This window comes from Manis pentadactyla, chromosome 11, assembly GCF_030020395.1.
Source record: "Manis pentadactyla isolate mManPen7 chromosome 11, mManPen7.hap1, whole genome shotgun sequence".
Classification (NCBI taxonomy): Eukaryota; Metazoa; Chordata; class Mammalia; order Pholidota; family Manidae; genus Manis; species Manis pentadactyla.
In genome coordinates, this window is record NC_080029.1 from 27269875 (window position 1) to 27284401 (window position 14527).

A 14527-nucleotide genomic window follows, 5' to 3' on the forward strand; every position below is an offset into this window, starting at 1 on the left:
GAGTCCAGATATAAGCCCAAGCATATATGGTCAATTATTTTATGATAAAAGAGCCATGGATATATAATGGGGAAATGACAGCCTCTTCAACAGCCGGTGTTGGCAAAACTGGACAGCTACATATAAGAGAATGAAACTCTATTGTCTAACCCCATACACAAAAGTAAACTCAAAATGGATCAAAGATCTGAATGTAAGTCATGAAACCATAAAACTCTTAGAAAAAAATATAGGCAAAAATCTCTTGGACATAAACATGAGCAACTTCTTCATGAACATATCTCCATGGGCAAGGGAAACAAAAGCAAAAATGAACAAGTGGGACTATATCAAACTAAAAAGCTTCTATATAGCAAAGGATACCATCAGTAGAACAAAAAGACATCTTACAGTATAGGAGAATATATTCATAAATGACAGATCCGATAAAGGGTTGACATCCAAAATAAATAATCCAATAAACAAATGGGCACAGGATCTGAACAGACACTTTTCCAAAGAAATTCAGATGGCCAACAGGCACATGAAAAGATGCTTTACATCGCTAATCATCAGGGAAATGCAAATTAAAACCACAATGAGATATCACCTCATACCAGTTAGGATGGCCAACATCCAAAAGACAAACAACAACAAATGCTGGCGAGGATGTGGAGAAAGGGGAACCATCCTACACTGCTGGTGGGAATGTAAACTAGTTCAACCACTGTGGAAAGCAGTATGGAGGTTCCTCAAAAAACTCAAAATAGAAATACCATTTGACCCAGGAATTCCACTCGTAGGAATTTACCCTAAGAATGCAGGAGCCCAGTTTGAAAAAGACATATGCACCCCTACGTTTATCGCAGCACTATTTACAATAGCCAAGAAATGGAAGCAACCTAAGTGTCCATCAGTAGATGAATGGATAAAGAAGATGTGGTACATATACACAATGGAATATTATTCAGCCATAAGAAGAAAACAAATCCTACCACTTGCGACAACATGGATGGAGCTGGAGGGTATTATGCTCAGTGAAATAAGCCAGGCAGAGAAAGACAAGTATCAAATGATTTCACTCATCTGTGGAGTATAACAGCAAAGCAAAAACTGAAGGACGAAAACAGCAGCAGACTCAAAGAACCCAAGAATGGACTAACAGTTACCAAAGGGAAAGGGATTGGGGATGATGGGTGGGAAAGGAGGGATAAGGGGGAAAATGGGGCATTACGATTAGCATACATAATGTAGGGGGTTGGGGACATGGGGAAGGCAGTATATGCAGAGAAGACATGTAATGATTCTATAGCATCTTACTATGCTGATGGACAGTGACTGTAATTGGGTATGTGGGGGGGACTTGATAATAGGGGGAGTCTAGTAACCATAATGTTCAAGTAGTTGTACATTAAGAATATCAAGATAAAATAAAAAAGGAAGGAAGTACTGATTCATAATTATGACATGGATAAACCTTGAAAACATACTAACTAAAAGAAGCCGGGCAGAAAAGACCACATATTGTGTGATTCCATTTAGGTGAAATGTCCAGAGAGGCAAATCCACTGTCAGAAATTGGATTAGCTCTTGCCTGGGACTTGGGATAGGAATGAATGTTAACTGGCCTAAGTACCTTATTGAATTGATAAAAATGTTCTAAAACTGAGATATAGTGAAGGTTGCATAAGTCAGTAAATTTACTAAAAAATCACTAAATTACACACTTACAATTGGAAAATTGTATGGTGTATAAATTATGCCTCAATTAGGTTATTAAATAAAAAGGGAAAAAAGTTGTCTCCACAGTAGCACTCCTCCCACAATGTACCACTCTCTCTTTCTTCTCTGTCCAGAAAATCTAGGGTGCTAAGCCACTTAGACAAAATGTCCAGGCCCATCCAAAACCTACTGCATTTCTGTGGGGGAGGTCCTGAAATTAATTTAAAAAAACCAAAACCAAAACCAAACCCTTCATAAGTTAATTCTGATGTTCACCATTTGGTTAAGAACCTCTGCTATAAATAATCTCCCCACTCTGGTGACCCATCTCCTTCATAAAAACAGTGAATTTCCTGTGATAGAAATGAACTCTAGCTAGCTTCCTCACTTCTATTCAGTTGTCTGGTTGACAACAGTAGTTTGTGGCAAGGTTGGTACCAACACATAACATGTGCAGCAGGAAACAACAAAACAAAGAAATCAAGTGGGACATTCAATGATCTCTCCAAGAAGGATGCCACTGTAGTGTGCAATGTTAACATTATTTCTCCCAAAGCAATTTGGGAAACCCCGTGGGAGATGGGTCCTATGTACTTGATATACTGAAACCCAATTGTCAAATTTTATTTTAATCTTTGTAAGCCTGATTCAAACACTTATTGCCCATTTCTCTTACTTCATTGTTTCTAGTTTCCTTGTTCTTCACTGACAGCTATTTCAGATGTTGGAGATCAACAATATACATTATTTATATATTTACTCACATATAGGCTATGCTTTAAAAACAAATTTTTTTGAGTAACAAAATGGATTTGACTAATATGTAAAAACATTACTTAATGGCCACTAGAGACTAGAGACATATGGCTCTACCTAAGGTAAACTTTAGGTTATGGCACTTTTAAACTTTAAGAAAATGTCTATATAGAACAAAGCTATTATGTCTGGAACACAGCTATCCAGACATGTTTGAAATATCTTAAGAACTCTTGGGATTATGTGTACAAATAAAACAAAAAGTGTTTTCTTCATACTACACAGTGAAAGCAACAGTTACAACTGTAAAAAACAAAAAACAAAAAACAAAAACACCCCTACAGTGTTTATATGAGAAAGGATTAATATATATATGAAGGATGATATAAATTAGTAAGAAAAACTGTAACAGTCAAAAAGACCAATGAGTAAAGAAAAAAGAACTTCCATAAGAAGAAATATAATGAAGAAATATGGAAAAATATTCATGCTTACTAATTATCAAAAATGAATGTTAAAACATTTTATTAAAACTATTAAATCTATCAAGAATATTAAGTAGCTATCGCTTGCAAGGCTATTGTACAGATATACAACTACTTTAGAGAGCTGCTGGCTATATTACAGGAATCATTAAAAATGTCCTTATTCCTTAACTGAAATATTTCATTTTGGGAATTTAATTACTTTTAAGAACTTATCTAAAATAAGAACTTGATTCAAAGACACTCATTGAAGTTGTAATAATAACACTAGTGAAAGATTAGAAACAAATGTCCAACACAAATCGAAGTTTTAATAAATTATTATGCACTGAAAGTAATACAGCATATGGCAATATGGAAAAATGTTTATGATTTGTTAAGTGAATAAAGCAGAAATGTGGATCTATAATCTGGAGCTTCTACTATTTGCCAAGAGATGCAAAAATAAAAGACATAATTCTTATCCTTATGGGCTCAGTTTAGAAGGAAAGACAGACAAGAAAACAGACAATCAAAATACAGTATGATAAAGGCTATGACAGAAGCCCAAACAAGATGTTATGGGGTACAAGTGCAGACTGTCATCTTACACATGTGAAAGAGAAGATACAGAGCTGAGTTCTAGTAAATGAACAATAATGAACTAATTAAAGAAGGAGATAGGAAGAAAAAGAAAACAAACTCCAGGTTTAGAGAACAACATGCATGTGTAAAGGCATGGAAAAGCCTGGCACCCTCACAGAATTCTAAGAAGCTCCATGTGGATGGAGGCAAAGTAGGGTGTAGGAGAGTGGAGTAGCAAGTAATGATAAGAAGAGGTCAAGCCAACTTGCTCAGAAGAACATAAAAGGCTACGCATAAGAATCTAAATTTTATCCTGAAAGCCATGGGGGAATACTAACAAGTTCTAGAGCCAGGGCACAACATGGTAAGATTTATGTTTTAAATGTCCATTTGGGCCAGAAATCACATCAGTGCTGTCTAAAGTGGAGCGTTGGGGTAGTCTTGACTACAAAGTGGCATGACAGAACTTTTTTGGGTGATGGAAATTTCTTTATCTTTTGGTATAAATTTGTCAAAACTCAAAACTGTAGACTTAAAATGGGTTATGGTATATAAATTATACCTCAAAATTTGATTAAAAAATGCAATAAGATAATTACTCTGGCAGCAGAATGGAGAATAGATCAGAGGGGAATGACATGGAAAGAAATGAATTAGAAGGCTTTAGAAATAATCTAGACAAGAACTGATGGGTAGAACTGAGGTTGTGGGAAGGAGAAAACAGAATATTTGAACCATATTAAAAAGGTAGCAAAATCAATCAATAGAATGACTGGACATGGAAGGGTAGGACGGAGGAAGGAGTTATGGTTGATTTCCAGGTTTCAAGTTTGGGTGACTAGGTGATGGTGAAGAGAAAGAACAAGTTTATTAGAGAATGATAAGAGCTCCATTTGAAATATGCTGAGTTTGACTGGAGACACATCCAGAGAGAAACCCTGCAGGCAGATGGGTGTATACACAGGTCAGCAGATATGATTTGGGGGATCAACATCATGATACTCGTTGATGTCAACAACTATGTATGAGTGTTATATATCAGACTAGGATACAAGGGAACTTTGAAATTAAAAGGGTTAATTTGATGAAATGGTTCAATAGTGTTTTTTCTCTCTTACTGTGTTTTTATAAAGTTATTTGCATGGAAACATTTTTAAAGCCCATCACTGGCTTAAAGGTACAACAAACAACAATGACGACAAAAACAAAACAAAGGGAGAGCTTAATCACAGTCTTTAACATAACTTTAAGGCCTAAACTAGGGCCTGATGTCTGACCTCTTCCATAGCTGAAGGACAAGCAACCTGAAGAGGTGGGGAGACTATGAGGCTCAGGTAAGGGTTTGTCATACTTTTGACCTTTTTCAAAGGTCAACTGCCATTAGCTTTTTACTTTTCCAAATTTCACATTTTTTGTAGAGGAAATTTATACTTATTGTAATACAAGAAAATCAAACAACATACAAATATACAAAGTAGGAACCATTTCATTTTCTGAGCACACATTTTCCCATACCGGATACATTCCAGGTCTTGAAGTTGTGTTCTGCAATCTCGAATCCTGAGGTGGTAAGTGGTCAGGCATCTGTGGCTCAGGCCCAAAGTCCTTCATCTTTTGAAGCTGTTCTTTCTGTTCCCTGTAAACAAATAAAATTGCCATTGTACATAAGGCATGCCTACTCCATTCCTAAATGACTACAATTAATATCGAAGAAAAAAAGACCTAAAAAACTTGTTCATTTAAAACCCTCTATGTTGTCCACACAGCACTTCTGGGGTAACACACTCTTCTCTTTATGTAGCTAACAGGTCAGTCATCTACATCTTACAAATAATTATAAATTACTGAAGATCTTCAAGGACAGATTCTACAATCTTCCTCACTAGTCTATTCTAGTATCTCATCTACTTGTCATGTTTTTCATTCATCCAACCAAAAGCTCCCTTGGTATTTTTGTGGTTGTTCAGTACTCTTTAGCCCAGAGATTGCAAAATGGTAGCCTATTATAAGCCAAATATGGCCTAGAAATGTTTTTTAAATTTGACTTTCACATCAGTTTTTAAAATCTGAATTAATCGCAGTTATTTATAAAGCAAAATATCTCATATAAATTCAAATTTTAAAGAAATTTGCTAATACTGGACCTACGTTCCACATGTCAACGATCAGCTGAGTGTAGTAGTAGCTGTCCACTTTAGACGAAGCAATTTGCCACAATCCACACCACACTCAGTAGTTATACTGGTCCACTTTTCCTTATTTGAGGTACCTGTCTGGCTCTTATGGGCATTTTAGCTTATGGCCCTTGCTGCATATATGGTAAGAACAATTGTCAGTGTATACCTTTAAGAATAACACTTAGTATTCCTAAAGCGTAATTATGTCACTCTGCAAGTTTTTCTTTAAATCTCTGGTAAAATTCCTTTTACCTTTCCTTACAATGCCCACCTTAAACATGTGTAACATCTACTACAAACTCTTCAGACTTTTTACAATCATCTCCCTACATTTTGTAAAGTGTAGTGACCCAAACGGACACAAAATAAGAGCTAAGTATATAAAAAGATTATTTTCAGCCTCATGTAAATCATATTACGACTTTACACCAATACAACAAAGCTTACTTGTGTTCAGCTATGACCACTCTTATCTATCACTTCATATATTTTAATTATGTTTATGTTTGCTTAATTATATTATAGCTTTAAAAAAGGGATGTTGAAGAAGAAGCACCTTTTATTGAGCATTTCTACACAAAGCATAATGGATAAAAAGGAAATTTCAAAAAGAAAAGTAAAGAAACCTTGGCAGCTTAGCAACACCAATCAGCTTGGTGTTTTCCATAAACAAAGCAGATTTTAGAGTTAGACAGACTGGGTTCAAATTCTGAGTTTGCCACTTATTAGCCAAGTGGACTTAACCTTTCTGAGCTTTAGTGTCACTTGTGATTTGGGGGTAATACTACTTATTATTGCAGGCCTTTGAAATATAAGGATTTGAGACAGGAGGATATAAATAATATATGCTTAATTATGAGCACAGTGCCAGCACAAAGATGTTAAATTAAAGGCATCTATAATTGAAAAGTGAATTAACTGTTCTATGGCATGCTTTCCACATCTTCTTCATGAGTAATCTGGCAAAGTCAAACCTCTTAGAGCTTATCTTCTATAGACCACAGAAATTTGTTTTGCGACTGAGACACGTGATTTTTCATCTTAACCTACAGGTATTTTTCCTAATATTTTTCTAGTCATAAAGATTCAGTTATTTTAATTGTATAACCCATAAATGCAGACCAGAATTGGTAAATAAAGGAAACACAATGTATTGGAATATATCAAAACCTAACCATTAGTTTATTTTCTCACAACACTGCTAATTCCTAGAAAATTACTCAAAAAGCTTGCAATTTGCCAATGACTCCTCTAAATTTTTATCTCAGGATATAATTGGTTTAAGGACTAAATAAATTAATATACAGAAAGCACCTAGTATAGTTCCTGGCACACAGTAAGCATGCAATAAATGTTAGCTTTTATCATTATTGCTACTACATGGGAAATATTATATAGATACCTACACACAGTAAGGTGATTTTAAGTCAAGAAATTCAAATTCTATTCTCCATCTCACAAAGAAAATACTTGATTATATGGAAACAAGTAACATCCTCAAGTAGAGGTATCTGCTTCTAGTTACACAGAAAGATAAAATATCCCCAAAATAAAGTGTCAGTGGTTAGACAAATCTGAGGCTGCTTCCATCTAAACCATTCTGAGCATCAACAGAGAAAAACATAAATCCTTAAAGCACTTTTCAAAATCATATCAAAGATTGGTGAATAGAAAGTCTATCAGATCTAGTACCAAAACACAAGCTTCCCCCTTGGTGGGGGTGGGGTGGGGGAGTTGTTACACACAAGCTCTATGAAATCCAGAGCACTTGGAAAGCTTGAAGTTTGACACTTAAAACATGCACAGGTATGGCATGTCAGCAGCACATCTATAAAGGCCAAGAATGGCTATTAAATTTTCACAACCCAGGACATAAATTTATAATTAACACAGTTCCTAAATGTCCATTCTAACCCTAAGGCAGCACTGAGTGATCAGAAATATAAACTAAAATTATTTGCTAAGAACTCGAAGTAAAATGATTCCACTCAAATATATCACATCACTTTACAAAGAGCAGCCTGAATGTGGTCTTGGCTAAAAGAAATAATCTTAAGCAGTCAACTTACCGAAGCATTTTCAGTTCTTGTGCAGCTTTCAAAATGATTTCATGCTGCCTTTGACTGAGAACCATTACCCCTCCAAGGCCTTGGTCAGAGTCTAAGTTTGTATCCGACCCCATCATTTCAGAAGAATGATGTGAGGAGGCCATATGTTCCACCATGGGGGAATGTCTATCCACATCAGATGGGTACCATCTGTCTGACAACCGTTCTCTTTCCCAGTCCATTCTGTCAGGAATATAATCTCGTTTTTCCTGCCATGTATCTCCTCTTTCTGGATACTCTCGGATCCTCAACTCACCCCTATCACGGAAATCTCGATCATACCCATGGTCTCGATTTCTTTCTTCTCTCCATCTATCATCCCGATATCTATCCAAAGGTGGAAGAGGTGGGAGGGGTGGTAAAGGTGGAAGAGATGGAATATCCCGTTCATGAAACTGTGATTCTTGTTCATCCAGTGGTCTCCCATAATCTCTGTCCCATTCATTATCCAAATTTCTATCATACATATCCATGGGTCTTCCAATCTGATCCACATCCCTGTCCAAGTCCCTGTCCATTTCCCTGTTGTAGTCCTCATCCATATCCTGATCTCTTTCCCAGTCATCCCACCAAGGGCCTCGTCTATCCCCATCATGAGACCGAGATTGTGGTGCTGAGAATCTGTCCTCTCTGTTATACGGATCTAGTGTATCATCTTGATAGTCACGTTCACATTCTCTCCAGTATCTCTCTCTATCCCAGTCATCAAGTCTTTCTCGTTCCCCCGGAGCATTTCTACCATCTAATGGGAAATCTTCATGCCCTCTCTCTTCTCCATGGTTCCATGGAGCCCTAGGCTCATCTCGGTGATATGGATACATTTTTTCCCCACCATCCCCTGGTTCTGGTCTAAATGGACCTCTGTCACGACCAAAATCTGGTCTTCCCTGTCCCCTTTCCCGACCGCCAGGTGCTCGAGGTGGTCCCCTCTCCCTGCTCCCAGCTCTTCGGGGTGGTATTCTCTCCCTACTCCCGGCCCTTCGAGGGGGTCCTCTCTCCTGACTGCCAGCCCTCCGAGGTGGTCCCCTTTCTCGGCTGCCAGCTCTACCCCTGTCCTGGCTGCCTTGCAGGACACCTGACACTTTCTCCCGACTGCTCCCTGATCTCACCAACCCTCTGTCCCGGCTGCCTTCTCCTCGGCTCATCTTCTCTCGACTGTCTTCTCTTCTACCCATCATCTTTTCACGAAAGTCTTCTTGCTTGACCAACCCTGGGCCACGGCTGATTGCCTGGCCTCGACCTCTATTTACTAGTCCTTTATCCCGTGTGTCTTCCATCCTGCTTTGTCCAGGACCTTTGTAAGAAGAGTTGCTGCCTCGACTGCTGTCTAATCTATTATCTCTGCTATCTGGCTGAGGTAGCCCTTTATCTTGGTTGTTTTCTGAGTGGGGCAGAACAATACCCAAAGGTTTAAAATCAGTATCTGCAGTTAATGATGATGATGTTGCTACAGCTGCTCCTCTCTCCATCCCCCCCGTTTTTGATGAAAAAGTAGATTGAGTAGGTACAGGTTTATTTGCAAGGGGTACAGGCTGAGTATCAGCTTGGGCTTTGTCCATTTGAGTCTCCATACTTTGAGAATTCTGGTCCCAGTTAGAAGGCTCTATGGGCCCTTCTGAGACTTCGCTTTTAGGTGGCTCTTGTTGAGAGTCACTTAGATTCTCATTTGACTGAGCCTCCTTGGCATCCTTTACATCTGCAGCAATGGAAAATGCAGCTGACTGCATTTTAAAATTCTTCTGCTGGTTACTACTAGTGTCTGCTGACGAGTCTTTGTTTCCTGAAAGAGGTTCTGCTGGAGACTTAGACTGCTGCTGTCCATAAGCTGGTCTGGGGCCTTTCCATTGTGGTCCACTCTGTCGAGGACTGAGGGATGTATTGGGAGTAATATAAAACTGAGAAGCAGGCCCCCGGGGAATCATTCCCCATTTGCTTTTAGTGCCCTCTGCTGGGTGACCTTCGTATCTGGGTCTTGGCCCATCAGGGCGATTTCCTTCAAAACGAGGCCCTTTGGGTCTCGGTCCTTCACACCTTGTCCCTAAATCCTCAAATCTTCGAGGACCATCAAATCTACAAGTAAAACAAAATATATTACTCAAGACAGAAAAGCAGAAAATTCTCCATGTAAGAATACTTAAGGCAATCTTGCCTTAATATCTGTTTACAACAATGACTCATTCAGTCATTAAACACATTCTGAGTTATCTGCGTCTTGCAACCAGTACACTAAGGTGGCAGTGCTCAGGTCTTAGGACAGACTTTGGAAATCATGTCAGTATTAGATCTAATTCACTTCAACATAGCACCTGCAGCAAATCACTGATAAACTGAATTGTTAAAAAGCAATTACAAACATTGTGCCTTAGACAGAAAAACCCACTCATTTTAAACAGAAAAAAATCCCATAGTGAACTAAGAGTGCTCTTAGAATGAAAATATAACTAAAAACTAAATATGAAACAACTAAGATAATATAGGATGATTATTATATTGTTGGAGCTAGCATTATCATCTTAACTGATGAGGTTTAAAAAAAGAAAACAGCCAGCTGAATCTTTAAAGTGTGCCCTGACATTTTTAAAGTTTGGACAGAGATATTTCTGTTAGAGACCCATTTGCTCATTCAGTAAATATTTAGCACATATCCCCTGTCTGTCAGACACCATAGTACATCCAAGGGATATATGAATAAAATGTCATCTGTGCCCTCAAAGGATTTACAATCTAGGAGAAAGAGAATCTAAGTATAAATTAGCACCAAAAGGTGCAATTATTAAAGTCTATCTGCATATAATAAAGGCAACAGAGGAGGGAATGGTCAATTCTACCAAGATGAGGGAGTGCTGTCCAACAAAGGCTTTACACAACAGAAGATGGTTAAATTAAGTCTCCAAAGACAAATTCTCCAAAGGCTAACAGAGTGTAGTGGAGCTGAGGGGAGTAGATGGCAAGGACATCTCAAGCTAAGAAGGCATTATGAGGAAAGGCAGAGAACTACATACCAGCACAGCATGTTTGGAAGTACAAACAGTTTAGCATAGCTGAAGCAAAGAGCAGACAGAGTCAGGAGAGCTGGGGAAGAGGTGGGAATAGAAAAACAGGGCACTAAGAGGTAAGGTAGAAAGGCAGTCAAGGGTCATCTCTAGAAGACCTTGTATGCTTCATGTAGTAGACACTACTGGGTGCTCCTCCAATATCCATTCCCCCTTTTCTTACAGTAATTGAGCCTCTATTTTTAGCTGGACACAAAGCCAGCCAGACTTATGGCTCTTTTTCTCAAACTCTTATAGCTAAAACTTGCAGCCATGTTCTCGCCAATGGGTTGAGAGTGGGTTCTTAGGGTTGTATCTTAGTCTGGGTTGTATCCTAATTTAAAGGGAACCCTGCATCCTCCTCTTCACCATTTCCTTTTTCATGCTGGCTTTGACATGGTGGTGAAGTATCCTGAAACATGTAGATAAGAGCAACATACTAAGGGATGGTTAAGCTACAAATTAGAAGGAACATGTGTTCCTGACACTGTAGAGCCATCACATAAGTCCTGAGAGATAATAAATCTCCAACTTAGTACAGCCATGTGACTTTGGATCTCTGTTACAACAGATGAATCAATTTAGCCAGGTAAGAAGTTAGGAATTACCTTATAAACACTTAGAGCCATTAAATATGCTCTAACAGAGAAGTAGAGATGCCAGGTGGGAAAAGTTTATTGCAGATCATTTCTACAATGTGGGTAAGTGAAGGTGAATGCTGTTTTAAGGCAGTGACTGATATGAGGATGTAGAGAAAGAGATAAAAATTCAGAGACGTGAGGGAAGGTAAAACTAATAGGATTTTCTAACAGGTGGGATAAAAGAATAGAGCAAAAGGGAAGAATTTAGGATGATTTCAAGGTTTCTGGCTTAAGTGACTGAGTGGATGGTAACACCTTTCGTGTCTCTAATGAGAAATAGAAGGATTTTTCTTTCATTTGTTTGGGAATTCAATGACTAGTAATAAATTCATTTTCACCAAAATATTTATTTCCTAGTCCTGTGACATTAGGCTTTGCTGGTTTTAGTTTCAAAGAGAAGAATGCTTCCATCCAGGTACACAACTATGGCTGTATTAAACTTAAGTTGAGACTGCCACCTGGCCACTTTGGGTTCTGAATCAACAGGCAAAGAAGGGAGTTACTATTCTGGATGGGGGTGACTGATTGATCCTGACTTTCAAAGGGAAGCTGAGTTACTACTAAACAGTGAGGGTGAAGAGGAGTATGTCTGAAATGCAGGGATCCTCTAGGACACCACTTAATATTTCCATGTCCTGTGATTACATTAATGGAAAACTACAATAACTTAGTTCAGGCAGGAATCTGAAAAGCCCAGACCTTCCAAGAATGAAGGTTTAGGTCACTAAGCAAGGAACCAGGCCAGCTGAGGTGCTTGCTCAGAGCAAAGGAAATACAGAAAGGGTTGCGGAAAAGATAGTTATAAATAACAACTATGATTACACGACCTGTTGCAGAAATAAGGACTGACGATTATGAATATTTCTTCCTTAATTTGACATGTTTAAATATATACATATGTATTACTGAAATATTTTTGGTTGAGTTTTCTTCCTTCTTGTCTAACACAAGATAAATTAATAAGAGTTAGTTTTATATCTCAGAATTTAAGTTACAGAATATCAAAGAGCGAATGTGAACCAGCTAGAAGAATGAAAATTTCCCCAAGGGGTTAGAGTGTTTTGGTTGTTTGGGATAAATGTTTCATGTTAGATGCAAAATCTCCCTTGTGACCCACCCTGAGCAGAAACATAAGAAAGGGACTCTGGGAAATGTACTTCAGCCTAGTGAGGATGACTTTAGAATCATTACATGGAATTTAAATATAAATTAATCCACTATAAACAGAGAGGAGCCACCAGCAGATGAGGATTTTGTTTTTAAATTCTGGAAGACAATGGACAAACATGAGTGGTAACATACGGAGCAGGAAGAAGCTGCATTTAGAGTGCTGGTGGCAGAAGGGGATACAGTCAAAAAGTGGCTTACTCACAAGAAACCCACAGAAGGTCAGGATTCTCTGTGCCAGGGATGCTGGGGATGGACAGGAGAAAGACTTGGGGCTAAAAATATGTAAATTAAAATCTTTATCCAGAACCATCAACCAGACTTTCCCTAGGCCAACAGTTTCTAAGTTCTTGAATCTGAGGGTCCCCTAGCACTAGCAAAGTTTATTGTTCTGTAACGTGAAGCAAATCCACCCTACCATACACAGAGGTCCCAATCAGACTGTCAGTGTCTCCCACTTTTACATATAAATGGACACTCAAGGAACACTAGATATCTGAGGAATGTCTCCAAAATGAAAGAAGAGATAAAAAAAAAAACAACAACAACCAGAACATGAATCTGGAGCAAACAGATAATATAAAATACAGAAGACAACTTGAAAAAACAATCCTCAAATAATTACCCTTAGAGAAATTCTTATAGGTATAAATGAAGAACAATTTTCTATATATATAAAGAGGGATCAGAACCAGAAGAACTGCAGAAACTTTAAAAAATTCTCCAATGCAATAAAAGCATTAGAAGTCTCAAAACCGGACAGCTACATGCAAGAGAATGAAATTGGATTATTGTCTAACCCCATACACAAAAGTAAACTCAAAATGGATCAAAGACTTGAATGTAAGTCATGAAACCATAAAACTCTCAGATGAAAACACAGGCAAAAATCTCTTGAATACAAACATGAGCAACTTTTATCTGAATGCATCTCCTCAAGCAAAGGAAACAAAATAAAAAATTAACAAATGGGACTACATCATGCTAAAAAGCTTTTGTACAGCAAAGGACACTATCAGCAGAACAAAAAGGCATTCTACAGTATGGGAGAATATATTTGTAAATGACATATATGACAAGGGGTTAATATCCAAACTATATAAAGAACTCACAAGCCTTAAGACCCAAAAAGCAAATAACCCTATTAAAAAATGGGCGGAGGATATGAACAGACAATTCTCCAAAGAAGAAATTCAGATGGCCAACAGGCACATGAAAAGATGCTCCACATCACTAATTATCAGGGAAATGCAAATTAAAACCACAGTGAGATATCACCTCATACCAGTTAGGATGGCCAACATAGAAAAGACTAAGAACAACAAATGCTGGCGAGGATGCGGAGAAAGGGGAACCCACCTACACTGCTGGTGGGAATGTAAACTAGTTCAACCATTGTGGAAAGCAGTATAGAAGTTCCTCAAAAAACTAAAAGTAGAAATACCATTCGACCCAGGAATTCCACTCCTAGGAATTTATCCTAAGAATGCAGCAGCCCAGTTTCAAAAAGACATATGAACCCCTATGTTTATCACAGTACTATTTACAATAGCCAAGAAATGGAAGCAACCTAAGTGTCCATCAGTAGATGAATGGATAAAGAAGATGTGGTACATATTCACAATGGAATATTATTCAGCCATAAGAAGAAAACAAATCCTATCATTTGCAACAACATGGATGGAGCTAGAGGGTATTATGCTCAGCGAAATAAGCCAGGCGGAGAAAGACAAGTACCAAATGATTTCACTCATCTGTCTTTGTTTCTTTCATAAGAACAAAGAAAAAATTGAAGGAACAAAACAGCAGCAGACCCACAGAACCCAAGAATAGACTAACAGTTGCCAAAGGGAAAGGGACTGGGGGGTGGGAGGTGGGAAGGGAGGGAGAAGGGGA

General features: G+C 38.1%; 1 protein-coding gene across 3 annotated transcripts in view; it reads right to left on the reverse strand.

Moving 5' to 3' along the window:
• Nucleotides 1–14527, reverse strand: part of YLPM1 (YLP motif containing 1) — a 65273-nt gene that overhangs the window by 25239 nt on the left and 25507 nt on the right. For all 3 annotated transcript variants that reach the window (XR_005030449.2, XM_036913179.2, XM_036913178.2), the window contains exons 5-6: nucleotides 7753–9861; nucleotides 5022–5142 (exon numbers count right to left, since the gene is read on the reverse strand). Coding sequence is in view for 2 of the 3 variants with exons in the window: in XM_036913179.2 (XP_036769074.2) it covers nucleotides 5022–5142; nucleotides 7753–9861 (2230 nt within the window). In the remaining variant the exon portion in view is untranslated. The remainder of the gene's footprint in view (nucleotides 1–5021; nucleotides 5143–7752; nucleotides 9862–14527) is intronic.